This window comes from Micropterus salmoides, unplaced genomic scaffold, assembly GCF_014851395.1.
Source record: "Micropterus salmoides isolate LMB-PRFRI ecotype aquatic unplaced genomic scaffold, ASM1485139v1 Ms_hic_scaffold_18, whole genome shotgun sequence".
Lineage (NCBI taxonomy): Eukaryota > Metazoa > Chordata > Actinopteri > Centrarchiformes > Centrarchidae > Micropterus > Micropterus salmoides.
Window position 1 is genome coordinate 15,320,901 of NW_024040928.1, and position 26,073 is coordinate 15,346,973.

General features: G+C 43.8%; 1 protein-coding gene across 3 annotated transcripts in view; it reads right to left on the minus strand.

Moving 5' to 3' along the window:
* Positions 1 to 26,073, minus strand: part of LOC119908430 (tyrosine-protein phosphatase non-receptor type 14-like) — a 38,961-nt gene that overhangs the window by 7,090 nt on the left and 5,798 nt on the right. For 2 of the 3 annotated variants that reach the window (XR_005445267.1, XM_038726111.1), the window contains exons 2-14: positions 19,642 to 20,046; positions 17,230 to 17,405; positions 8,803 to 8,900; positions 7,699 to 7,766; positions 7,141 to 7,211; positions 6,945 to 7,032; positions 6,720 to 6,808; positions 4,953 to 5,040; positions 4,665 to 4,747; positions 4,395 to 4,455; positions 3,619 to 3,697; positions 1,943 to 2,412; positions 540 to 1,850 (exon numbers count right to left, since the gene is read on the minus strand). Coding sequence is in view for 2 of the 3 variants with exons in the window: in XM_038726111.1 (XP_038582039.1) it covers positions 540 to 1,850; positions 1,943 to 2,412; positions 3,619 to 3,697; positions 4,395 to 4,455; positions 4,665 to 4,747; positions 4,953 to 5,040; positions 6,720 to 6,808; positions 6,945 to 7,032; positions 7,141 to 7,211; positions 7,699 to 7,766; positions 8,803 to 8,900; positions 17,230 to 17,405; positions 19,642 to 19,815 (2,856 nt within the window). In the remaining variant the exon portion in view is untranslated. Of the gene's footprint in view, positions 1 to 539; positions 1,851 to 1,942; positions 2,413 to 3,618; positions 3,698 to 4,394; positions 4,456 to 4,664; positions 4,748 to 4,952; positions 5,041 to 6,719; positions 6,809 to 6,944; positions 7,033 to 7,140; positions 7,212 to 7,698; positions 7,767 to 8,802; positions 8,901 to 17,229; positions 17,406 to 19,641; positions 20,047 to 20,229; positions 20,446 to 26,073 lie in introns of those variants that run through there. The other variant, XM_038726112.1, reaches the window with a different exon arrangement.

The window sequence follows — 26,073 nt, forward strand, 5'->3', positions numbered from 1 at the left end:
GACAGTCAAAACAACAGCTTGGGGGTCACAAGGGGTACCCTCCAGATATGAGATACACCAGCTGGTGTAAATGAGGGATAACAGCTTAAATATTTTTGGTTAAATAATTTCGTTGACTTGAATCACACTATGAACAGCCGGCCACGCCAGGTCACTGTTAGAGAGGTTTATAGCAGCTAAAGTGTGGCGATTATATGATTTAACTTATACCTGGACTCTGGTGCTGTGTCAAATTTTTGTGCCTTAGCAAGAGAGCGGACCTACACAAGAACATCCAACCCAAAGAATAATCTGAGGGATTTATAAGGGTTTTAGCAGCCTGGGGGGAATCAGAGCCTAGTGCTACCCTCTCAGGTCTTGGATTACTGCTAATCAGGAGCTATGAAACTAGCTTTTCCTTTTGAAATCCTTTTCTTACCAACTGACGAATCAATTAATCAACTTCACATTTCAGCACTTAATAAATAAATAACATGAATGATTCAAAATATGTTGGCTGTACCATAAAATAAATATAAATTACTGAGTGATTGTCTTACCCTCTGAGCGATTTCCCTCTCCACTATGCTGTCTTCTAAGGAAAACATCTCTGACACCGGCCTCTCTTTGACTGGCTCCTTCCTCACCCTCTCCTTCACACTGGTCAGGTCCGGTTCTGAAATGGATGGACCTAAAACCGCTCCATTCACCCCTCCTTGGTCCCCCCGGGTCAGTGTCCCACCACCATTTGCACCACTACCACCTGCACCACCACCACCTGAGCTCTGCCCAGTTTTGAGCGCTCGGCCCAGGGCTTGGTTTGGGTTCATTGGTCCCTGGTTGCTCTGTAGTCCTTGATTATGGTTGAGGTGGTGAATGTGGTTGTGATTGTGGGTGCGGATCTGAGCACTGCTAGGAGGTCTAGGAGGACCAGGGTACTCTGGAGGGGGTTTGTTAGGCAGCTTGGCCAGAGCAGCCTGCAGCTGAGCGCTGATGCTGATGTCCTCATTGAGACTTGGGATCTGAACATCCAGCTCAGGCCTCTCCTCTTCCTCTTCCTCCTCTTCTTCACTCTCACTACTATGTATGAGCATGGTAGCATTAGAGAGAGTCTTTTGATGCTGGTAGGCCACCGGCCCAGGAGCTGCAGAAGCCTCAGGTGCTTTCTGGGCAGGCATCTGCATGGGCAACTCCTGTGGCTGCTGAGGTGGAGGTGGAGGCTGCGGCTGTGGCTGAGGGCTTTGTGTCTGGGGCTGAGGAATGGACTGAGGCTGGGGGGGCATCACATGTTCTCTGAGAGTATTCCTCCGATGAAGGGGAGCATTCAAGCCCTTCATCACCAAACCCTCCATCCCTCCTCCTCCACCTCCTCTCATGCTGCTGATCACCTCCATGCTGTGTCTCTTGCCCAGGGTGGAGCGGTGCTTAGCAGCTGCAGTTAACGGTTCACTAACCTCCTGCAAGGACTGGTGCACCACAGCCGAGCTGTCCGGCTGGAAAGTCTTGACTGACAGCTGCACCATGCGGGTAACCAGCTCCGGACTGCTGCCCCCAATGCAGCGGTGACGGTGACTGGCCAGGTCCGGGGTGCTGGTGGCCGGGCGGAAGGAGCTGGAAGGGTAAGGTGGAGGAGGGCGCGACATGTGGTTTCTCAGCATGTTAGCTGTAGCTGCATAGCTTCCTGCATTAGTGCCCTGTTGTTTGGTGTTCGCCAGCTCAGGTGTGCTGACAGTGTGAGAGATGGAGGTACCTACACCCGCAACCCCACCACTGCCTCCACCTCCATTTACACAGGGTGAATGACAGGGGCCCTGGTTGCTGGCTGGTCCTCCCTGATGAGGGCCATGGGACACTGGCTTACTATAGCTGATCTGCAAGGCCAACATTCACAGAAAGACAGTGTGAGATGTAGAACAAGATACAAAAAACATTTTAAAATCAAAGACAGAGCATCTACCTCTACCTGCGGTGTGTATGGTCCTGGGCTGGGCCCCAGGCCATGATAAGGGCCCCTCTCCCTCATCTCTGGTTGACTATATACCAGAGCCTCAGGCTGGCGGTAAGCACACGCATTACTAATGTTCAGACTGCGCAGAGATTGGCTATGGAGGTCATGATGAGCCGGCAGCATGCGTCGCTTCTGCCGCATGACAGCATCATACTCTGGCGTGGGCCGGTAGGACGGAGCAATGATGGCGCTGTGGCGGTGGCTGGGGATGTAGTCAGGGCGCATGAGCTCACTGCTGGGGATGCTGAGGTTGGAGGACATGGGCGAGGGCGGAACAAAAGTCTGGGAATGATTGAGGGAGCTCAGGCTGGGGCTGCTGTACATGCTTCCATTGGGCACGGTACCATTTCGGAAGGGAAAGTCCACCTGACAGCGGTCCAGACTGGTCTCAGACTTGTAGTAGGGGTCGTCATGGAAGATGCTATCTAAAGATCAAAAGAGGGAGTAAGAAATAATGAAAAAGAAATTGTGAGGGAAGTTATTTTTTCTACCTCTCTACCAAGTGTTCAAACAGTTGGTGGAGTTGTATGTTAAAGTTTTCAATAAAATAAAGCAAGTGCAGCAGGGTGGTGATTGCGCAGCGGATAAGACACCTGCTTTTGGTGTGAGAGACCCAGGTTCACTTTCTCACTGTGACACGTGTTCCTGAGCAAGACACTTAACCCCTAGTTGCTCCAGAGGCGTGCAAAACTCTGACATACTTAGCAATTGTAAGTCGCTTTGGATAGAAGCGTCAGCTAAATGAATAAATGTAATGTACAACAGAATACACGGTGAACCCATAAGACCACAAGAGTGAAGAGTGTTCACACTGAAAGAAACAAACAGAAAACCAAAAGTAACTTAAATGACAAAAACAAAATGGTGGACTTCTTAAAGAGACACACAACAAAGGGGGGAAATCCACAAGTTTGTCGTTTGGGGCAAACCTGATTCTGTACCGAAGATGGTTTTGGTGTTCCCTTTTAATATTTTTATCTGGTCAATTGTGGTACCCTCAAGGTGGTTCTGCAGTACAAACCACCTCAGACATTTTGTCTCCCAGTAGTAGTAGTACCAACTTAGAACAGGACAGATTTGGAATATTTTCTTCCCACCATAATGAAGGAGACAGTGGTATGCATGCTATTCCTCTATATACAACAAATAGAGCATTCTCTCGTGTGAAACTATCTCAAGCCCACAAGCAGGCAGACAAACATAATCTGCATCCACACACATGCAGTGTGATGCCTGAGGTCACACTGCAGAATGATCTCACACCCACACATAGTAGCACACCCAGAAATGTTTTTCCACTCGCTCGGTTTTACTGTTGAGCCGACATGAGTGAAGCTCTTCGGATTATAAAAGCAGATTGAGTGTGTGAACGAGTCAATGAAAGAGTGAAGCACAAATGAGGTCACTGCTCTGCACCCCAAACATTGGGATCTGATTGGCTGGGAGATTGTTAAAATACAAATGGGCCATGAGTCACACGCCTGATGGGAAAGACACAATTAGCTCCATTCAAATGCTTCATCTATTATCAGGGAGGCTATAATTTTAAATCACACTGTGGTCAAAAGCAGTGAGCATGAGGGGTTGAAACTTACTTAAAGTGAGTGAGTGAGTGAGTGAGTAACACATACCTTGAGAGCTCTGAGTGTCCTGATAATGCTCTCCATACTGGGAATGCATTGACTGGAAGTTACAGGACTGGGGCCGCGGCTGAAGGAAGAAGCATTTAATGCAAGACATTTAAGCAGATGCAATTAATTGTTCTGCTCCATTAAGTTATGTATCATCATGATGTGCACATACTGAAACAGCCTCTAAATAAACCTTAAAATGTCACACTGCAATCTTTCCTAAATAATGATTTTCAATAGGTTTAATTTCTTTGCATTACAAAGACATCACTTTCTATCTGTCTTAACACATCCACACACAAAAGATGACTGCGACCGACTCAGACCTAGGGCCGTGGAGCTGTCAACCACCGATGCCTGCGTTTCTCCAGACAAACATCTGAGCACTGGAGTGGACTGACTGAACAGCTATTGTGCCACATTTAGCCTAGCCATTGTCTGGTCAACAGGGAGGGAGACGCACAAATCACTGCCTTCATTGTCGCGCCGGAAATCAGACCAAGCAACACCCTTGCAAACTTTCCAACAACACCCACCACACCACCAACGCATGTTAAAACCAAGGCTCCATGACACAATTAAGTGGTGCCCTGTGTGGGAGAGCAGGGTCAAATCTCTAACCACGGCCGTGTCTGTCTTCCCTACAAAATTCACCCTCTGTCTCCTGGCCCTTATTTTTAAGCCAGAGGCAATCATAAACAGGACTGTGTCAAACCACAGAGCAATAACTGGTGATATTGAGCCACATCAAAGCAAGCAAAAGTTTATGACGGTACCAGAGATCGGCGGTTAGTCCAAGTGGGTCTCCTCCTGATTGGTGCAGGTGAGTGAGTGGGCCTTAAGGGAAACGAACATATTAGAGGACAACATAAGGCGTGATTCACAGACTAAAAGTACAGTGAATGATGTATCAGCATTTCAAGATTAACATTACAGAATTTGCTTTGGGATTACACTTTTTTACTTAACCTTCAAAAGGTTGGTGAACTATTAAAATGACGTTCTAGTGGCCTTTCACTGGCCTCTCTGATGGCCTTGAGACTCACTCTGCACAGATCTTGTTCTGTTTGTAGAATTTGTGTCTGGCCGTGAAAAGACGAGCGATGTACTTGGCCATTTCCATATCCTCCTGTACATACAAACACAGAGAGATAAACATTGATATTTTAAATTGACACAGCAGTTGTATTTCTAAAAAAAAACAAGCCCCTCTATTTGTCTCTTGTAGAGATATCTGGGAATGTATTTGTACATTTTTGTTTAACTTCCGTTGAGTGAGAGAGAGTGTGTGTGTGCGCACGCGCGCGCAGGCCACCTGCAGACACAACACTCACCATGTGAAAAATGATGGTGTCGTCTCTGCTTGTTATCTCCACTGTGATGGCAGACTTGTTGTGTGCTATGGTGCCAATGTCCTTCCACCTGTCACACACACGGAAACACACATATACATGCAAGAATTTAATTTTCCCACACAGAATTCATAAGTATACAGTGAGGAAAATAAGTATTTGAACACCCTGCTATTTTGCAAGTTCTCCCACTTAGAAATCATGGAGGGGTCTGAAATTGTCATCGTAGGTGCATGTCCACTGTGAGAGACATAATCTAAAAAAGAAAATCCAGAAATCACAATGTATGATTTTTTAACTATTTATTTGTATGATACAGCTGCAAATAAGTATTTGAACACCTGAGAAAATCAATGTTAATATTTGGTACAGTGGCCTTTGTTTGCAATTACAGAGGTCAAACGTTTCCTGTAGTTTTTCCACCAGGTTTGCACACTCTGCAGGAGGGATTTTGGTCCACACCTCCACACAGATCTTCTCTAGATCAGTCAGGTTTCTGGGCTGTCGCTGAGAAACACGGAGTTTGAGCTCCCTCCAAAGATTCTCTATTGGGTTTAGGTCTGGAGACTGGCTAGGCCACGCCAGAACCTTGATATGCTTCTTACAAAGCCACTCCTTGGTTATCCTGGCTGTGTGCTTCGGGTCATTGTCATGTTGGAAGACCCAGCCTCGACCCATCTTCAATGCTCTGACTGAGGGAAGGAGATTGTTCCCCAAAATCTCGCAATACATGGCCCCGGTCATCCTCTCCTTAATACAGTGCAGTCGCCCTGTCCCATGTGCAGAAAAACACCCCCAAAGCATGATGCTACCACCCCCATGCTTCACAGTAGGGATGGTGTTCTTGGGATGGTACTCATCATTCTTCTTCCTCCAAACACGGTTAGTGGAATTATGACCAAAAAGTTCTATTTTGGTCTCATCTGACCACATGACTTTCTCCCATGACTCCTCTGGATCATCCAAATGGTCATTGGCAAACTGAAGACGAGCCTTGACATGTGCTGGTTTAAGCAGGGGAACCTTCCGTGCCATGCATGATTTCAAACCATGACGTCTTAGTGTATTACCAACAGTAACCTTGGAAACGGTGGTCCCAGCTCTTTTCAGGTCATTGACCAGCTCCTCCCGTGTAGTTCTGATCATTGAGACCCCACGAGGTGAGATCTTGCATGGAGCCCCAGTCCGAGGGAGACTGACAGTCATGTTTAGCTTCTTCCATTTTCTAATGATCGCTCCAACAGTGGACCTTTTTTCACCAAGCTGCTTGGCTATTTCCCCGTAGCCCTTTCCAGCCTTGTGGAGGTGGACAATTTTGTCTCTAGTGTCTTTGGACAGCTCTTTGGTCTTGGCCATGTTAGTAGTTGGATTCTTACTGATTGTATGGGGTGGACAGGTGTCTTTATGCAGCTAACGACCTCAAACAGGTGCATCTAATTTAGGATAATAAATGGAGTGGAGGACATTTTGAAGGCAGACTAACAGGTCTTTGAGAGTCAGAATTCTAGCTGATAGACAGGTGTTCAAATACTTATTTGCAGCTGTATCATACAAATAAATAGTTAAAAAATCATACATTGTGATTTCTGGGGGGGTTTTTTTAGATTATGTCTCTCACAGTGGACATGCACCTACGATGACAATTTCAGACCCCTCCATGATTTCTAAGTGGGAGAACTTGCAAAATAGCAGGGTGTTCAAATACTTATTTTCCTCACTGTATATAATAAATACCAGGGAAAGACTTACTTGTGGAGCATGATGGATCTGCCATTTCTGTGTTTGACAAACACCCCAATGAAGGACACACCAATGAAAATATCGTTGGTGTAGTTGTCCTGTGGAAGAAGAATTAATATCGTAAGGATACAGTAAAGTATTCTTATAATTATAGAAATGAGCTACTCTGTTGATGTCTGTGTGTGTATGTGTGTGAGGCTGAAATTACATATCACCCATATGTAATTTATCTACCTTAGCAGGAAAGCTCTCCTGGCCAAAGAAGTCCAGTTTCTCCACCTCCTTGATGTACAGCAGCTCTGCTTCAGCAGCCTGCATTCGACTGGAAAGAACAAACAGCACCAGACACTAGGTATCTCATTGTCTCTGAATCTTCTCTCTTTCACATGCTCACACATGTACAAAGAGCGTCAAACAAAGCTGACAGTACCAGTGACTCTTGTGCTCCTCAGCGACTTTCTGGGTCCACTCCTCCAGCACCTCGTCTCCATTAGGCCAGTTCTGCAAGGAAAACAAAAAGAAGCGAACAAAACATTTAGCAGCAAATAAGAGAGGTGGAAGAGGGAAAGGGGAAAATAAAGCAAGGAGAAGCAACAGGTGATGGAGGATTAATGGCAGAGAGAGGGCAAGGTGAAGAAAAAGTGTTGATAGTCAATGAGAACCATAACCCGTTAAACCACCCTGTCACTTGCCATCTGTCTCCAACACCCTGTCAAACTGTTTGGTAGCTAAACTGTTGTCCGTGGGGTAGCAATGAACATAACACGTAAAATAATGTTTCATTTGGTATCCACTAGATCGTTATCTCAGCCCATACCGTCACTCAGAGTCCTGCTTATTCTTTCTCTGTTTTCTGCCTGTCAGTCAGGTATGCAGAGGGAGGAGGTTCACAGGTGACACAAGAATGTGTGCCTTCAGGCGACACACAGAGACACACAGCAACACACACACACACACATATTTGAACAGTGAAGGTTTGAGGACTCACCACTGGGAAGAGCACGTACTCTCTGAGGAAGTCCTGAGACATGAACTGAGTGAAGTCTCCAAAGTCAGCTACAAAATACAAACACACATACATGTATAATCTTTTAGGTAAAAGACAATATGAGCCCATATGTGGATCACAAGATGAGGTAAAACCTTATTAAGTTGTGAGGAAATTGGTGTGCCAAAGATGCAAACATTATAAGATAACATGTCAGAATAATAACAGTTTATTTTTCTCCATAAAATCATAAAATTCGCCTGTATTCCACCAGTAAATAATAAACACATGTTTGTTTCGTTCTGTTTGTTAAATTGTTAAGTAGCCAACTTTGATGCACTTTTTTAATGTAGCTAAATGCTTATTTTCCGAGCTTTTGAGTGTTATATAACATTTCTAGGAAATTTGCATTAGGGAGGCAAAAATGTCAGTATAGTTCTACTTTGGCTAATAGTCTTTGATTCAGAGTAACCAAAGGCAAGTTGTTGGCTTAATTAGCTAACAATTAACTAATTAGTTACTCCATAAATTGTTCCACTCTCATAATTTGTACACCTTACTGTTAACAAAAATAAATATCTACAGCATCCCACCTGTATACCATCTTCATAACATGCTCAGGCCTCCAGATAGGGCATGTGAGTGCATCCTAAGTACTGTTCTGCTGTCTGTCAGACAAAAGGAAGTGTAGCGCAGGATCCTCGTCTCCCAACAGATAAGGGTCTTCCTGGTGCTGCTAAGGCTAACCTTGGAACTAACGATAAGCTAACTGTCTGTTTACATTCCCCCAGAGACAAGACAGCACCCAGGAACAAGACCGAGGAGTAGGAGGCAGGTTGTGTGTGTGTGTTAACACTGATACCATAGGAACTCAAGTGGACTGGGCTCTTCTAGTGGTATGCAGCCATATTAGGTAGTGAAGTCAAGATGACCCGAGAAAGTGTGAGTTTGTGCTCACTCTCTCGTGCTGCCTGTCTCCCTCTAGTAGATTATTCACATGGGATGTGTGTGTGTGTGTGTGTGTGTGTGTGTGTGTGTGTGTGTGTGTGTGTGTGTGTGTGTGTGTGTGTGTGCGTGCGCGTGCGTGTGCGTGGTCGGTCTTACCTTGTACTGCTAGGCCAGCTAGTCTGATCCCCTGCTCTACTGTGCAGTGGAGACGTCCATCCAACACCTCCTTCTTCACCTGCAGGTAATACTGATACCTAGAAAGAGCATTATTCAGATGAGATGCTGTAGACTCCTATTTAAGTGCGACACTAGTGTTTTACTTTGGAAACATTTTCAGCCACGCTAGCAGCTAGCAGGCTCTGGAGATGGCAATTTCAGTCTTGTGTCAGTCGGTTTGTCAGTCAGTCCACCACTCTGGTCCAAACTAATGGCTTTGGTGATTCCCTGACTTTTCATCTGGCGATTGACATTTTAATTTCTTAGTGAAATGTCTCAACAACTACTGAATGGATTTCTATGAAATTTGGTACAGCCATTCATGGTCCCATCAGAATCAATTGCAGCAACTTTGGTGAGACTCTGACTTTTCATCTAGCTCCACTATCAGGTCAAAATTGTAATTTGTCCAATACTTTGGTTTATGACCAAATACCTGCAAACCTAATGACGTTTCTATTGGGTTTGTGTTTATTGTTAATTAGCAATAGTTAGCACGCTAACCCTGTGTGCAGGATAAGCGGTTGATGATGGTTAGCACGCTAACAAGAAAACTAAAACAATGAAGATGGTATTATTTTTATTATATAGTTTACATACATCATTTTTTATTATCATACTTACTACACATCACTATGTTAACACTGTCAGTGTCACAGTGAACATGTTAACACACTGACGTTAGCATTTATCTCAATGCAGTGCTGTGCCTAAATACAGGCTCACAGATCTTCTAGCATGTCTGAAGACTGTTGTTCAGACTGCATACCACAGCCTTTCTACCAGCTAAACTGCACAAAAACTCTGACTATGTGGGTGGCAGCATATGCACTCTTATTAGATTTCAGAAACTCACCCAAATTTGTTTGGTGGTTGATGTTATTTTTCCAGCTAGCCACACTGTCTCTGAACACCACTTATATACAGTCAAGTTGGAAAACATGATGGGTTTCATTTCAACACATTTATCCAAAGAAAGTAGGAAGAGCTGAGCTCACGGCGTTGCACATTAGCAACCGGAGGATTGCAAACATCCACTGAGACGCAACATAGAGACATCCTCTTCTGGTTCTGGTTTGTGCAACAGAAAGTATGTGTCAAGACAGTATTGGCAAAAGCATTAGCCGGTCAAAACAATGCCAGAGAAGCCTGTTGCAGAATCCAAGTGAGGAATGAGTGAATAACCTCTATTTGAAATGCCAGTGACTCATTTCTGACTTGTGAGGAATGCCAAATCTAAACCAGTGGGGATTAAACAAAATTAATTTAATGATCTGTACATTTTCAGCTAATGGAAATCATGTTACATGGAGCTGAGTTAAATCTTAAACACAAGCTGCACAAAAGAAGACATTTATTATTGCTGTGTGAATGTGAGGCAAACTGGGGACTGTGGTTTTGGGCAGTGGTAGCTCTGCCAAGTGTAAGCTGATACGATGACACTGTTGAGACTGTTGAGCCCACTTGCAGCCTTCACATAACGTGGTAAAAGTCCCAAAACCAAGAGGCTGAGCTCCTTAAGTTTCTGAACTGCTTTTGTCCGCTTTTAGCTGTGGTCCAACTGGATGTTTGTCTTTTGAAGAATGGATTGGCCACACAGGAGGAAAGACAGAACTGTCAGGGTGACCGGGCTCAGCTGCATAAAAACTCGTACAACGTTTCCTGTTTGTTGTCATGGTGATCACAGGCCAGAGTCTTTCCAATGTGGGCTGTGAGACACCTTTTCTGACGTCCGAGCACACACACACACACAGTCAGAAAGAGCTCTGAGTTGAAGCGTACATCAGAAAGTCCATGCCAGAGTACACAAAACGTAGAAACCACTGAGCTATACATGCTTAGTCATTCACCCAGCCTTCCGCTCTCTCACACTCAAACACACACATAATTGGTGGTTGATTCCCCAATTTCTAAATGTCCTTTCCTCCTTGTTCATTCATTAGCTCCCTCTGTACTCTGAATATACACTCACAGTTTCAGAGTTTCATGCCTTCCTTTACCTCCCCACATACTTCATGCTCATATTCTTCTTCACACCCCTCCCCTCCTCTCCTCCACTTCTTCTTTTCTTTTTTGAGCTCCACTCAGCATACTCCCGGGCCTATAATCTGACCCTGCCCTCCTCCCTCACCCTGTCATTACACCCGTTGGCTAAGCTGCCATTCCGTTCCCGTGGCAACCCTCTAATTAGCCATCCCCAACCGCCGCGGCTGCAGCAGGGGGAGGGGAGGAGCTTGATGCGGTCTGGGGGGGGGGGGGGACCCTTCAAATGATTGTGGACTTTGTTTTTACAAACCCTCCATGTTTTCCCAGCGCTCTCCGTATGGGGTCTGGGGAAATGTTGAGGTTGACAGTGGTTGAATCTCATTCTGAGGTTCAATGGTAACAACATGATGGTGTTTATACACATGCGAGGCCAGCGGTGGAGAGGCGGACAGTAAACTGTTGAAATAACTATAACAAGTGAAAGCATGAGAGTGACAAAACAGCCACAAAGCATCTTATAGAACAGTGGTTCCCAACCATTTAGGTATTTCACCCTTAAAACTAACCTTTGTCTGCTTGTGAACCCTGTTCAGAAGTGGCATATGTTTACAGGTTGTGGCCAATTCAACAAAAGGCTGATTGAAAAAAAGGGATCGTTTTATTTGAATCATTTAGGCCAGAGGAGGTAAAATATCCAGTAATTCACAAGAAAAAACACAAAAATTTGAAAAATAAAACCAATGAGCACATATATCTGTACAGTAGCAAAACTAGGACTAGGTAATATGACCTAAAATCTATATGAAGACAAATGACAGGATAAAGTATTTAAGTATCATAGTTCCTTACAAACTAAGTTGCTAAGATGAACTACGAGGTGTTGATTGATATTCTGAAAGGTTTCATCAAGTCTTGAAGAGCACTCCCCTTTATCATAAATATGTTATGATAAAGGGTGATAAATATAATATGTTCATGCAGGTAATCACCTGGTTTAGATATTCATTCATGTTTATTGAAAAACTTGAACATACTGTATATATTAAGTAAAGCATTGTTCCAGCTCTTGTTTCTGTCATTTTTGCCATTTATCTGAAGATACAAAGCACATCATATAGCAAAATGACATTTCTGCAAGGTGTGGGATTTTTCAACGTTACTATTAAGCGGCCAATGCTCCGGTTTACTGGCAAGATAAATGATGAAGTGAAACATTTTTGTCTATGTTTTTCATTGCTTATTTCGGCTTACTTCTTACTCACTTTGTTCTTGATAATTACAGTATAACCACTTAAGTATACAGAGCTGATGGCTGAACTGTCAGTTTGTAGACATTTAAACACAAGATGTGTAAATGGGTTTTTCTTAGGTCATTAGGAGATTCATAATGTTGGTTTAAAATGGTTTATTGTTTATTGTCCATTAGTGCACATTTAAGTCAGTTCAATTAATTAAGTTCAATAATGGAAATTACATTTAAAAAATACACAACTTTTCAGGAACAGTGTCCCCACCACTACGGATGATCTACAGAACACAATGTGAATGTCAGACATATTGCTATAAGTAATTTTTCAGTGCTGTCAGTACAACAAATAAAATTCCATTTGCCTTTATTGTACTGGGATGGGAGCAAAAATCTCAGACGCACATCTCAAAAAACCTGGGCGAATAAAAACAAAAACCATCTGCATGGCCAGATACAAACAGACGTAAGTGAGAAAACACGTTTATGTAATTTGGGAGAACATGTCATTTAAATGGAGAGTCTTTAAAAGGGTAAATAAAATCATAGAAAGAATATTACATGAAGAAATACACAAAAAACACATTTTTTCACATCTTACAGTGTAATCATGTTCAGGCCACATGAACTATTACTCATAAGCCTACACATACGTGTCCACAAAGACGTCATTATGGTGGCACACACCTGGCGCGTATGTCAGAATGACATCACTGTGCGGTAATAACAGGTGAATATACATACACAGACATGAGGTAGGGCTTTCCTTACTAAGAGTTACTTGTGACTTCCACCATGACAGAGTGCTCTGCTGGCACTCCAGGCAGCCGCACAGGCACAAAGAGCCCTTTATATGCCCACGCATGTTCAAGCCCTGCTGAAGACATGCTGCCAGATGTCCAAGAGGCCCGGACAACAAGCCTGCGAGCATATGTGCATGCATGCATGAATGTGTGTACATATGCCTCCACCTCTGTAGTGGTATGACCCTGACCACCCCCTCAACCCTGGACGGGTCCAGACTGCTTGTGTGGGAGGCAGGAGGATTTCACTTTGAAATGTGTTGAATCAGCAAGGGGCACAACAGAGTACAGCTGTATGTGTGTCTGTGTGTGTGTATGAATGTGTATGTGTGTTAGTGATAACTAGCTGAACAAAGCTAGGATTTCAAGGCTCTTGGTGCTGTTAGCCTTGGGGGCTGCTGAGGCCAGCTGGCCTTGCTCCGGTCAACAGCTCTCTGTTTGAGATCCTCACTTTCTCTCTCTGGGCCATTTTGCCCCTCCCCCCATCATATCAGCGAGAACAGAAGGCGTCAACCACACACACCTTCTGCAAGATGTGTGTGTGTAGTAAAATGGGTAAAAATACAAAGATTTTCAGAAAGGAAACAGAAAGAGCTGGTCCAGGATATCTAGTTACAAGTGAGTGAAATACAAGAGGTAGTATAGGATTAGTACAAAAAGCAGTTAAGGGGTCAAACACAGTGCAACAAATAATGGACACATACCCACGCACACCACCTACCCACGCGCACACACACACACACACACACACACACACACACACACACACACAAAGAGTAGTCATTCCTTCTCTAAACAAATAAAACTAGGTAGTCCCACGCACCAAAATATTATTAGTATTACGCTGATTTATGTGTTTACATGGGCGGCCTGAGGGACCATTCTGGCTGAAAATGCACAAAGTCAAGGGTTGTCCTCCAGTGTTCCAACTACAAACCTAATCTTTTGCTACTTTGGTTTATCCTTGTGGCCATCTTGGTGTGAATATTGCTACAAACCCAAGCTGTGAGGTGCTGTCTTTTATTAGCTTCACCACTGTAGAGCATGTACAAATCTATCTGCAGAAAAACAAAACACTTGGTAAGGAGGATGCCACGGCAATCACAGAAAGTTTGTTTGTATTTTAGAGAATCTCTGGGGAAACAAGAAACAAGGGCAGAAACAGAGCAAAGTATCGTGACAGCAAAAATATCTTTTATATAAATTTTCACACAATAGGATTGAGACGTGTGTTGCAATACATGATTTAAAACTCTAACGTGTTTTAAGTTTTTACAATTACTTTATCTGACTATATATGGAGATCTCCACTTAGTGTATCTCACAGCAATAACTGCAACTATGAGCACAATTACATTAACACAACAGAGAGCGGTGTTTACGTGGGCCCCAACTTTCTTACATTACTGCCTTAATTGCTTGATAACTGGATTAATGGTGTGAATATGTAGCCAGTGTGCGTGCTCACACACACAGACACACACAAACATACTTTAGCGTCATGCTCTGGGTAATTTTCACAGCTGCATGGAGGGAGGAAGCGAGGGAAGGAGAAACAGATGAATGGATGGACTGGAAGAGAGGGAGATCTCGTATCAGGTTACACATCAGTCAAACTCTGAACTTCAAAAGACCTGACCACATTATAAAACTCACATTACTTTGTCAGTAAATCTTATTTACTCCGAGGAGCCAGTCAACACTCTGTAGACTCTCTGTTTCTGGTTTCTGTCAACATGTTACAATGAATTTGTTTATAAAACCTTGTAATCTGTAATTCTTTTCTGACAAGCTAATTCCTGTTAAAATGAACAGAACATACATTTTAAACCAATGACCTACATCTCAGTTGGTAACAAATTTAATTACATATGTTTTAAGGTCAGAAAGTGGGATGTGACATTTTTATTCAAAAAGTAACTGTCCTCCAAAAAGGGTTTTGTGACAGTAAATCAGAGCACCAATGGCCCAAAAACCAAATCCACTCACTCCTACTCTGTTTTTACAACATATGCACAAACGTACTTTTCTATGTGGACGCATATATATATATATATGTGTACGTTCCAGCAAAAACACATGTGGGCAGCGAGCTAAACCCACATAAACAACTAGGTACAAGTCTTGCTGCTAAACTTCTATTTTCTCTGTCCCCACTTGTCTTACTCTTTGTCATTCTTTGTCCTTTTTGTCATTCTTCCCTCCCCCCACCTTTTTCAGACCAGGTGTGAAGAAAAAAACAAAATTCTGCATCTCTGGATCTCACCCAAATCAACAAAGTCAATAAATGATCTACATTTCCACAAGAGGGCTGCCAGTTCTAACTGTTATCATGTCCTCAAAGGAAAGTAATGACACTATAAGAGCAAAGCATGCTTTTAAATACTTGGTAAACCCTTGATTAGGGCTAGGTAGTAAAAGGAAAAAAAGTGTTTTGAACTTCATCAAAAAAGTTCATACAAGAAAAAAAAAAAGGGAGGGGGCTTTTAGAAAAGCTTGCCTCGGGGAGCATGTATGTTCTTACAATGTGGTGTATTGTGACTAACTCTTCTGACAGGGCTGCAGCTGGCTTCTGAGAGGATTCTTGGGGGAGCGTGTGAGGTGTGTGAGGTGAGAGAGTGTGAGTGTGTGTGCGTGTGTTTTGTAAACCAGACATCCCCCACCCCCTTTACCCCCAGCACTTCTGCTGAGAGGAATGTGTGGTCCGCCTCCTACGCTGGACGGCTGTGCCAACATTCCTGACTAACAGAAAAGGAGAAAGAGGGAGAGAAAAAAAAGGAGGACTAGGGGCCAAGAGAAAGAGATTAAAAATGTGGGACTAGAGTGATGTGGGGATCTGCTCATGATAAAAAAAAATAAAGGAGTAGTGGTGACACTATGTACAGGAATTGTAAGAGAAAGAGAGGCGGCTTGAGTGAAAAAGGCGACCATTGTTCCCTAAATTGTCCCTAAGGCCCCATCATAACCCCGTCAACCACATAACCCCCGTACACGCACACACACACACACACATACACACACAAAAGCCTGCAGGGGTTTCCTGGAATACCATCCATTTACCAGAGCAGATCCTGGCTTCTGTATAATGAACCTGACACACACACTATGGTCTCGTTCCATCACACACACATTGATTGTGTATCAGGCCAGTCACTGATACGATAATGATTTCAATATTTTCAAGTCCTGGCCCACAAACATACTGAGGAAATTCAACAGTATTAATGACTCACACATACTCACACCTTCAAATTAACTCTAGCGTCAAAACGTCAAGCTGTGACCAGCAATCGACCTTTCCCACATCCAGCGAAAGCAGAAGCCGCAAATTCACCAGCTCAGTGCGAGGCAGACCTGCGGAGTACATGTCTGTGTGTGTGAGTGTGAGAAGGAATGTGAGATGTCGGACTGTCCACTACACACTGACCCCTGGATGCCCTTTTCACAGCTAGCTAACGCACTAATTCCCACCGTCTCTCACACGCACATACTTACAAAACACACATCCTGTGGTACTAAATGACATCAACCTCGTGGATGTCAATCTCATCCATGCTAGTTAGCTAATTTGGGTGATGACAGCCCCGCACTTGAATCTGCCGGCTTAGTCAAGACACACATGTGGAGATGCATTCTAATGCCAGGCATGAACTGACGTACTTTGGAGCTGTCCACTTGTGATCGGACCACCCAAAGTGCGTGTTAATGCCTGGTCTAAACAGCCTCTCTGATCAGCAGACTGCAGACACAGCCATCAGTGGGCACATCTCTGAACAAATCAGAAATGTGGGCAGCAATTCAGACATGCACACATTTTAGGTTGCGTTTATACCTATATGTTCAATGATAATATGCACGTGTTGTTTGAAAATGTCCACCTCCGTGGACACTTTAGACCAATTCTGTTGTATTTCTACTAAAACACATTGTGAAATGAACAAACTGTTCCCTTTCCACGCTGGCTACATGGAACATGAAAGGGTATATTTACACTATTCAACATTACACACATGAAAGTAAAATAATAAGCAAGGCAGAGAGCCGCCACATTGTCAACAGACCAATTTACTAATGTTACGAGTTCAACTTTATAGAGGAGCACAGATGATGTAGACTGTTTCTGATCTTCAGTAAGTCACATGGAAGAAGAGGCAATGTTTTGCTGACTGTTTACATCAAAGACAATTAGGACGCAGTGCCCTTGTTGTTGCGGTGAATATAAGTGTAAAGAAATTATAAGTGTATACGTGTATATAAATTAACAGCATGGAGCATAACTGGTATGTGAGTGTCTGACAGTTGGACATATGGTGGTGTTTGGAGATTGTTTACCTGGTGGCTTCTTGCTCCAGCCGGGAAACACTCGGCACGTAGAACATAACTCCGAAGAAGAGCAGTGGCTCATTGCCAAACTTGTCCAGCTGCTTCTTGAGGGGTTTCTCCAGCTCCACCCAGCGATGGGCCGGGGCTTGGTTCTTTCCTTGGAACCACAGCCCGAAGTAATGGGTCTGGATCCAGGAAAGAGACGAAGGGAGGGTCAGTGTGGCGCACAAGGTCGAGGAAGGGAGATGAAGGCAAAGGAAACTGGATACGAAGGAAAGGAAAGGAAATGAGAGTGGAGGTGGGATAAGGTAGAAGCCAATTAAGGTATGTAAGCTGGATAGAGAGAAACAAAGAGCCGGAAGAAATGACTTTAGAGAGACCAGAGGGAGATGGAGGAAATGGCGGTATTGCGATGGGAAATAGGGGTTTGTAGGGATGGAGAGGACTGGGTTAAGTAGGGGAAATAGGAAATTAGTTGAGAAATACATTGAGACAACAGAGCACAGCAGAGAGGAGATTAATAAGCAGCTGAAATACAACAAGCACATATCTCTCTTTCAAATCTGATCAAACCTTTGACGTCAGCAGCATAACTCTATTAAAAATAAATAGGAGACCAGACCCATTGCCAGCAAGATTTCCCTGGGAGAAAAGAAATAGGCAATGATCCTATCTCACCAAATTAAAATGAAAACTAACTCTATTGCCCATGTTTTATCTGGAGATTCATACTATTTGAGAAAGGAACACAATTCAGCTGTGTCAACAGCAAAACAACATTCATCAATACAGGCCTTCTAATTTCATATGATCAACCAATTTAAATGTGTAAACTTCTCTGTAAGAGTTTATTTGAAACATGCTGTTTTGAGCGCGCGCGTGTGTGTGCGTGCGTGTGTGTGTGTGTGTGCGTGTCATTGGTGTCACAAAGAGGTAAGCACACTGTGTAGTTTAACTCTACTGTAATGAAAAGTCGTAAAGCTCCAAGCTGCAGCTGCAAGGGCACACGCGCACACTTCTTCCACACATGAATAGGCACACACTCAAGGCCTCAGGTACAGGAAATAAAGAAAAGAAATTTAGATGGACACATACAAACTTTGTCCTGAAATAGCATGCGGGCATCCATGCAGGCAGACAGCCGTTTAAGCTGAGGCGTCACACCACCTTATTTATAACATCGCTGACACCCGGTAAATACCACAACACTATGTGAGTACGCACAAGTACACCGCCCCCTTTCTCTCTCTCTCTCTCTCTCTCTCACTGTCAGCAGCTCCAGCAGGCGCAGACACATAGTCATCAAACTCAATCAGTCATCAACTAGACACATTCTTTCTCTGATCTGTGAGCAAGCTGCCCCTGTCAAACTCAAAAACAACTCCATATTACAAACAACACACACCCCGTTGTGCAAAGCAACATACATCTAGTTTGCAATGAGTCCACCTGTGTGAGTAAAGAGCAAGGCGGCGGTTAAATCTTGATGAAGGAAATTAGGGAACAGAAGACAAGGGAGGAGCGAAAACAGAGAGAAAAGGAGGGGTGAAGTGGGATGGGGAGGGAATAGCAGTATCTCTATCTTCTGCAGTGAAAAGAGGGCAGAGGTAGCCACGCTTCATTAGAGACAGACAAGGACCCCGCAGGAGAGAGACAGCAGAGGGCAGGCAGACACTCACAGGGTGTGGGGAGAGACGCGTGGCGATCACACACGCAATCTGACAGTGCATTCATAAATGTGTGAAAGTGTTTTACTTATTATGTTCTGCGTTTGCTTGATATGGGTAATCACCAAGCGGTGGGTGAATATGACAATATGTACCGTGGGATGATATGAATGTGTCTGTTGTCAGACATTATGCCATGCAGTTCACACCATGGTAGCTCTCCCAGCGGGTTAGGGTTACGGCACTGTCTGCAATCTTTTTATCCATTATCAGTTCCTCTGTTGATTCTTCTGAAAATTTACTATATCACAAAAAGTCCAATCTCATGAGATAAATGTACAAACGCAGTGATTTTTTTCCATTTTACCAACCCTTACCAATACAAATTTTGTTGAAACTGACTATCGAAGATATTTTATATAGACATTCAATATCTTTACAGTTTGTATGCCCTCAAATTACAATAATTCAATGTGTCCCTTCGTTTCCTGGTACAGTGAAACAGCGCAATACTAAAACTCATCATTAAAACCTTGATACATTGATCTGCAACATTGGCAGTTCCTTATCTTGCCTTTATGCGATTAAAGAATTGATACAGAGACATCCATGAACATTTAAATAAAGCTTCAATAACATGAAAAAAAAAGTACAGTTTGCTTTTAACATAGATCAAGGACAAAAAAAAAATCCTATAAGTCGACATATGACATGAGCATGTACAAGGGTCACATAATAAAAGACTTCTCCGCACCTCCCGTAGCTCCAGCCTTTGGGCCACTGCCTCCAGACATTCTTGTCCCGTACTCTCCACTGACAGAGTGCATTCAATCACATTGCTGTCCAGCAGGCGAATTCGTGTCACAAAGTAGTTCTTGCTCAGGACGTTGTAGCGCCGCGTGCGCCGCAGCTTCAGCCGGAAGGGCATGGCTGGCTGTAGGTCACAACTGAGTCAAAGGTCAAAAGTCACTTTGGACCACGCAAGCGGCGCGAGGGGTGGGCGGGCTCTATGACCTGGCCGCTGCCCTCCTCACTCTCGCACGGCGCCAGCCACACCACCGGGTGGAAAGATGCACCCTGGCAAGGCGCTGGCCCATTCCCAAAGATGTCCGGTGAGGAGGAGGAGGACAATGAGGAAGAGGAAGAGCATGAACGGGTGCTGTAGGGAGAGGTGAAAAAGAGGCAGATTAGTCAATAACAAGGAACTCTTGAAAAATATCTACAGATAGTTTAGTGGATTCTGTCACAATTGATACAAAAACTACATGGTGCTCTAATCAGTAAACATTCTTCCTATCAAACCCTCCCACACCATATGCTCCCAGATGATCGTCCTGCCTACCTCCCGTACACAAGCAGAAACAAAAAATAGACGAGGTTGTCAGAATCATCAGCGATAACTGCAGCGGTGGTGGTGTCACTACGATGTTAGCAGAGGCAGGAATCGTCGGTAGCAGACAGCTTTATCCTATAGTTATGGCAGCTGTGCACTCTCCAGCCCGGCATCGAGATGTAAGGCTATGGATGAATGGACATCAAACAGCCGAGCGCAGATATCCCTCTCAACCCGGCAGCTGGCTTTGAGGAACTAATGGAGCTTCTAAGTCTCATATCTGGCTGTGTGGGAGGCCTTTCCTTTCCTTTTTATCTCCCCTCTCCCTCTCTCTGCCCGACAGCAGCACAGTGCCAGACATTGTAGCGTACAGTGTAGTAGCGTAATCACACGCACATGCGGCAGGGGCACATGTGCTTCCCCATACACACACTTTTTTGTCAGCTACTGCCACAAAACCGAAAACGTGAACTCATGTCAATACTAATTAAGTGCAATATTATGAGGAAGGGTTAGTCATCAGTTCCTAGCTTTCATGTGTTGATGTGGGGAGGAAGAGCTTTGAAGTAGGGCACGACACACACAAAAATAAGTATACTTAGTATATATAGTCACACCTGTAGTATACTGTATAATCTCGCACAACACTGAGAGGCAAACCTAAAAAACTTTTCACCCAAGTTAAAACTAAACCTGACAAATTAAACTAGATAAATTCAGTCGGGCTACTTAAAACTCAGCTTTAACTTTTGAAGATGTCAGTGATTTAGCCACCAAGGGATTTCTTTTAGAATAATGATGGTGTTGTCAACGGGAATTAGCTGAAATAGCTGAAAGCAGTGTGATTTCAAGGGTGGTGGCAACTTTGTAGCCTTGTTAGACAGGAACCAGAACACAAAACCAAAAAGAAAAGGCTCCACACCTAAGCAGGGAATGGACAACCTCTCCCTCCACAGAGAAACATGGGCAACACTGGCAAACCCATTACAAAAAACTTCATGAAAATGCATTAAGTAGGAGAAAACACACAAACAGAAGAGTGAAAAAACCAAAATATGGCACGACAATGCTCCAGTGATCAAGAGAGGGGGGGAAGAGGGGAGGAGGAGTAAGGATGGAGTGGATGTGTTGCTTCTTGTCCTGGGCTCTGCCAATGTGCTCTTGATAGTCAGCTTGGATCCGGGCCCAGATTCCTCTCTACCCTGACTGGAAAAACAGAGCACACCTGACACAAGTATGCACCACAAGGAACGAAAGTGTGTGTGCGTGCGAGTGTGTGTGTGTGTGTGTGTGTGTGACAAGGCTGGATGAGCGGGAGAGAAAGACAAAGGGGAGGGAGGACTTGAATGAAAGAGGGCAAGAAGCTCCAAACTGCTGACTTACAGCCGTGTTGTTTGGTACGAAACACTTGCTTCACGCTCGTCTTTTGTAACAGCCGTGCCCCTTTGGGAGGCGCAACACATTCCATACTCCTGAATCCATCCGAGACAGCTCACTGTAATGTGGCATCATGTTATTCATGTGTTTTGTTTATTGGACACACACACACACACACACACACACACACGGAGTGAGAAAGCCACAGCAAGTGAATAACTAGGCTACAATGGGTGAGTAGATCAGCTTTTGCTTTGGGGTATGTGGCCACCGTGACCCCAGCCATCACATGACCAGAACCACAGCCCCTCTGACCCTCCCCTCTGGCACGGGCTTAGGGGAAGTGACATCACAGGTTGACGGTAAACCTCCCTGAAAATGCCTCAAGAAGTGTTCCCAATCACACAGAGATCACTGTCAACAACAGACAGAGATAAACACACACATATAAAGACACATACTTTCACTGTGTAGTGTACAAACATAGACATGCATGAACAGGGAACACCACAAACATACACACACACACACACAGGATCACTCACACACACACACCCACCAGGTTCTTCAGAGGTTAGCCAAAGGACCAGACAGCAGTTAGCGCAACTCTAAACTAGTAATCAGTGGCATGGGTTGGGAGTGTGTGGTTGAGTAAAGCCAGAAAGACAATAGCTTGGGACCGAACCCACTCCTCGACACAAAGAACGCTGCTCCAACGCCGCTACAGCGCTGCAGTAACATTCTCTCCCGACCGTCGTGTTTATTTCCAGCGTGCAAAAACAGCATATACGTTTATGAATTTGCACATTATAATTTTGTGGCATGGAGAAAACGAGAGGGAAAACTGAGGGAAGAGGGTTATTTTTCTTTTTCAGGGTAGCAAGCTTTGACTAAATATATACGAAGCCCTTCCCATCTTTTGTTGTGCTTTTTCTTCATCCCCCTAGGCTGGTTTGGCGAGGGGCAAAAAGGTAAATAAATTCTTATTTCCAGTGTGTGCTTAAACCACATTACCACAAGTACATCATTAATCCGCACTGTTTGTAGATGCATTGTGACTATATGAAATTAGAAATGATAAGTCTGATCTCACAGACCTGCAAACATTTAACTGAACACTACATTGATAAAGTCGTGTATGTGCTCCCATATGCAGTTAGACAGGCAAACAGTGCTGTGTGCTCCGTCAGCTTGGTGTCAGATTCAGTTTTTATCACGCATATTTGAGCTTTTGCGTCACAAAATGTCAACATGACAAATTTAGACAAAGACGGGTGATTGATTCCCAGCATCTGGAAATATGCGTAGCTGGTGATCTGAAAAGTCACTCATCAGGGAAAGTAGTTTCTAACATGCTGACTGACCATTCATGGCCACAAAAAGAAAAATATACGCTTGAAAATGCAGGCCAGGCCGGTGTCAAGCTTTGGATTTCTGCAAATGCCATATTGCTGTGCATGATTTTGCAGTAAGACCAATTTAGTGTTTAAAGAGTTTGAGTGGTGATCTTTAGGGCTGAAACGATCATCAATTAAATCAATTACTAAAATGCATCGACACAAATTCTTTGCATCGAGGCTTCGTCGTACATCGTACTTACGCTGTGAACACAACGTGATTATGATGGCGCTGTTTTCAAAGTGGAGGAAGAGAGAGAAAACAGTAAGGGACAAAGAAGAAAGTGTCCAAAGTATGGGATTATTTCAAGCTAAAGAAAACAACAACTCTGTAATGTCACAGTCCGTCCATTGTAAAACAAAACTTATGTCGCCTCGGCAACAGCACAACGGCACCTGATCAGAAAGCACCTGGTGTTCTGCCAGTGACCACAGTTAACTGGTGGTGCCGCTGTTGCCAAGCAAAAGTACTTCTTAAAAGATCGTTGACTCGTTAAATAATCTACAGACGCTTGAAGTACTATAATCATCATGAGCTGCAGCCCTAGTGATCTTTTCTTTTAGACTTTTCGAAAACCCCAAAATACAAGAGCAAACGTGTAAGGGATGGATTAAATTGTGTTCATCTGCTCCAATGTAAGCTGCAGTAGCATGTCCAGCTATCTAGCTTACTACCAACAGTAGAACCCAGCGTTACTTGCTAGGAGCAAGAATCCAAATAGCATTTCACTAACTAACTGGGTTAACAAAATTAGTATGTTAGCTTACTTTAAAAAAAGCCATGTGCACGGCTACCACATCCACTGTGTAGTATTTCCCCACTGTGTGGAAGCCAGTTTGGCTAACTTTATTAGATCTGTCCTGCTCTTTACTGGGAAGTTAACACTCCAGCAAGTCGTTACACAAGATACAATTTGCAAAAACGTCGAACCTCAGCTCTTGGAGTAAACGGTGGTACTCGCCGAGATGTTTCCTCGCCCACAGAATGTCATGAACCCACATACGGTGAGTCCGTCCTCTCTCTTTACCTGCTTCAGCTTTCCCTTCACACAGAGCAAGGGCCAGAGCAAGTCCTCTACTCTGTGTTGACATTTTTACATCCAGTAAAGTTAGGTAGAACTACTTGCAACAAATGTATCATAGCAACCAAAGCAGTCAGAAAAAACGCTGCGCCTCAAAAACACTCGCTATCGCTCCCTGCTGGGCATTTTCAGAACAGCAGCTGGTGTTTTCAGCGGGCAAAAACGGGCCCTTAGCAGCCAAACGGGATTAAGGGATCGTGTCCACCAAAGTGTTTTTTTGCCAGCTGAAAGCGCCAGCTGCTCCAGGAGTTTTTCCCAAAGTTGAAAATTTTTCAACTCTCGCCGACCGGAAAAAAAACGCTCAGCACCCAGTGCGGAAAAAACGCTCAGGCTGCTGCCGTTTTTACCAGCTTGCAAAATCGTGGCGCTCCCATTGCAATCACGTCAGAAAAAAACGCTTTGGTGGACAAGGGCCCCTAGCAGCCAAACACGATTAAAACAAAAAAACAATACGACCTTATCATGCTCTACGCTGCAGTATAAGAACAATGCTGCTTCATTAATCCCAGTTCCTCTGAATTTATCATCAAATAGTGAGTCATTGTTTTGCTGCCAGTCACCTCCCTACCCACTCAGGAGTGGATTCAGCGCACACAGTGGCCACCTGAGAATTATCACCAAACCAAAACAAGCTATTGATAAACACCGCAGCCAGCCTGGCAGCATTGCACAACAAAACCACAACCAGACTGTTGCTCATCTGTAGGCCAAACACCACAGAAAAGCATAATGAACACCTAAAATGTTTAATTTTAATTTATTTATTTTAATAATTACTTTTACATTATTAGTACAACTACAAGTTGTAAAATTAACTATTCCCAAGCATCTGCACAGCAACAGAGCTGCTGGTCTGGGTGCTGTGTGTTCTCCGTCTCTCTTGCTCTCAGGGCAGCCTGTCTCACGTAGTGCTTCGCATCCACACAATAGCGGGAACAAAACAGCACTTTGTCGCCTACTGCTAAGACCATTAGACACAGGCCGCCAAGAGCTGAGGACGCAAGTGTAACTCAATCAATCTGATCTCTGTCACTTGTCTCTGTCTGAAACACCACCTACCTACTCCCCTGCTGTTACACATGAGCGCTGTAGCAAAACAAACGGGTTAAGTGCTTCACAGCTCGTAACTGCTCTTCCTCCAGTGTACTCTTTTTACAGTTTGGTCTACGAGCCTAAACCAGTCCTGGATCAAGTAGTAGGAGTGCAAAATCAAGTAGTATTTTACAGGCTGTGTGCTCAGGATGCTTGCTCTGACAATGGAAACTAATAATATTTCCAAATAGTGCTCTGCTTTTTCCGAATAGCCCTGCTAATGTTGGGTGGTAATCGTGCAGTGGATAAGACACAGGCCTTTGGTGTGAGAGACCAAATGCACTGTGAGACACCAATATGTCCCTGAGCAAGACACTTAACCCCTAGTTGCTCCTGAGGCGTGCGACCTCCGACATGTATAGCAATTGTAAGTCGCTTTGGATAAAAGCGTCAGCTAAAATGAATAAATGTAAATGTAATGTACTGTTGCATGTGGAAGAATCTCTCCACTATGTGCCAATTATTCTCTCAATTAATCGTTTGGTCAATAACAATGTCAAAAAATACTAGTGATGTCCATCATAATTTCCTTTTTGCCCAAGAAGATGTTTTATCAATATATATAAATAATTATCACGATATACGTCAAATCATTATTTCTTTCAGGTTTAAAGGCTGATTTTTGCTCCTGAGTGAAAATTGAAGAAACCAGATGGTTAATTATGTGGTTAAACTTATCTTTATAGTCAGAATGTGACAAACACTTGATGCCAAACAGTGGATCACTTCTCAAGTCTGAGTTAGAACATTCAAAACTATTATCTTTTTCAACAAATATGATTAGTTAATCTTTTTTCAGGCCTCTTTTTTCCTCTTTTTTGAACATTTATTATGTTGTTATTGAGGAAAATTATATTGCGATAATTATCATTATTGTTTTATTGCCCAGCCCTATTTGAGAGTCT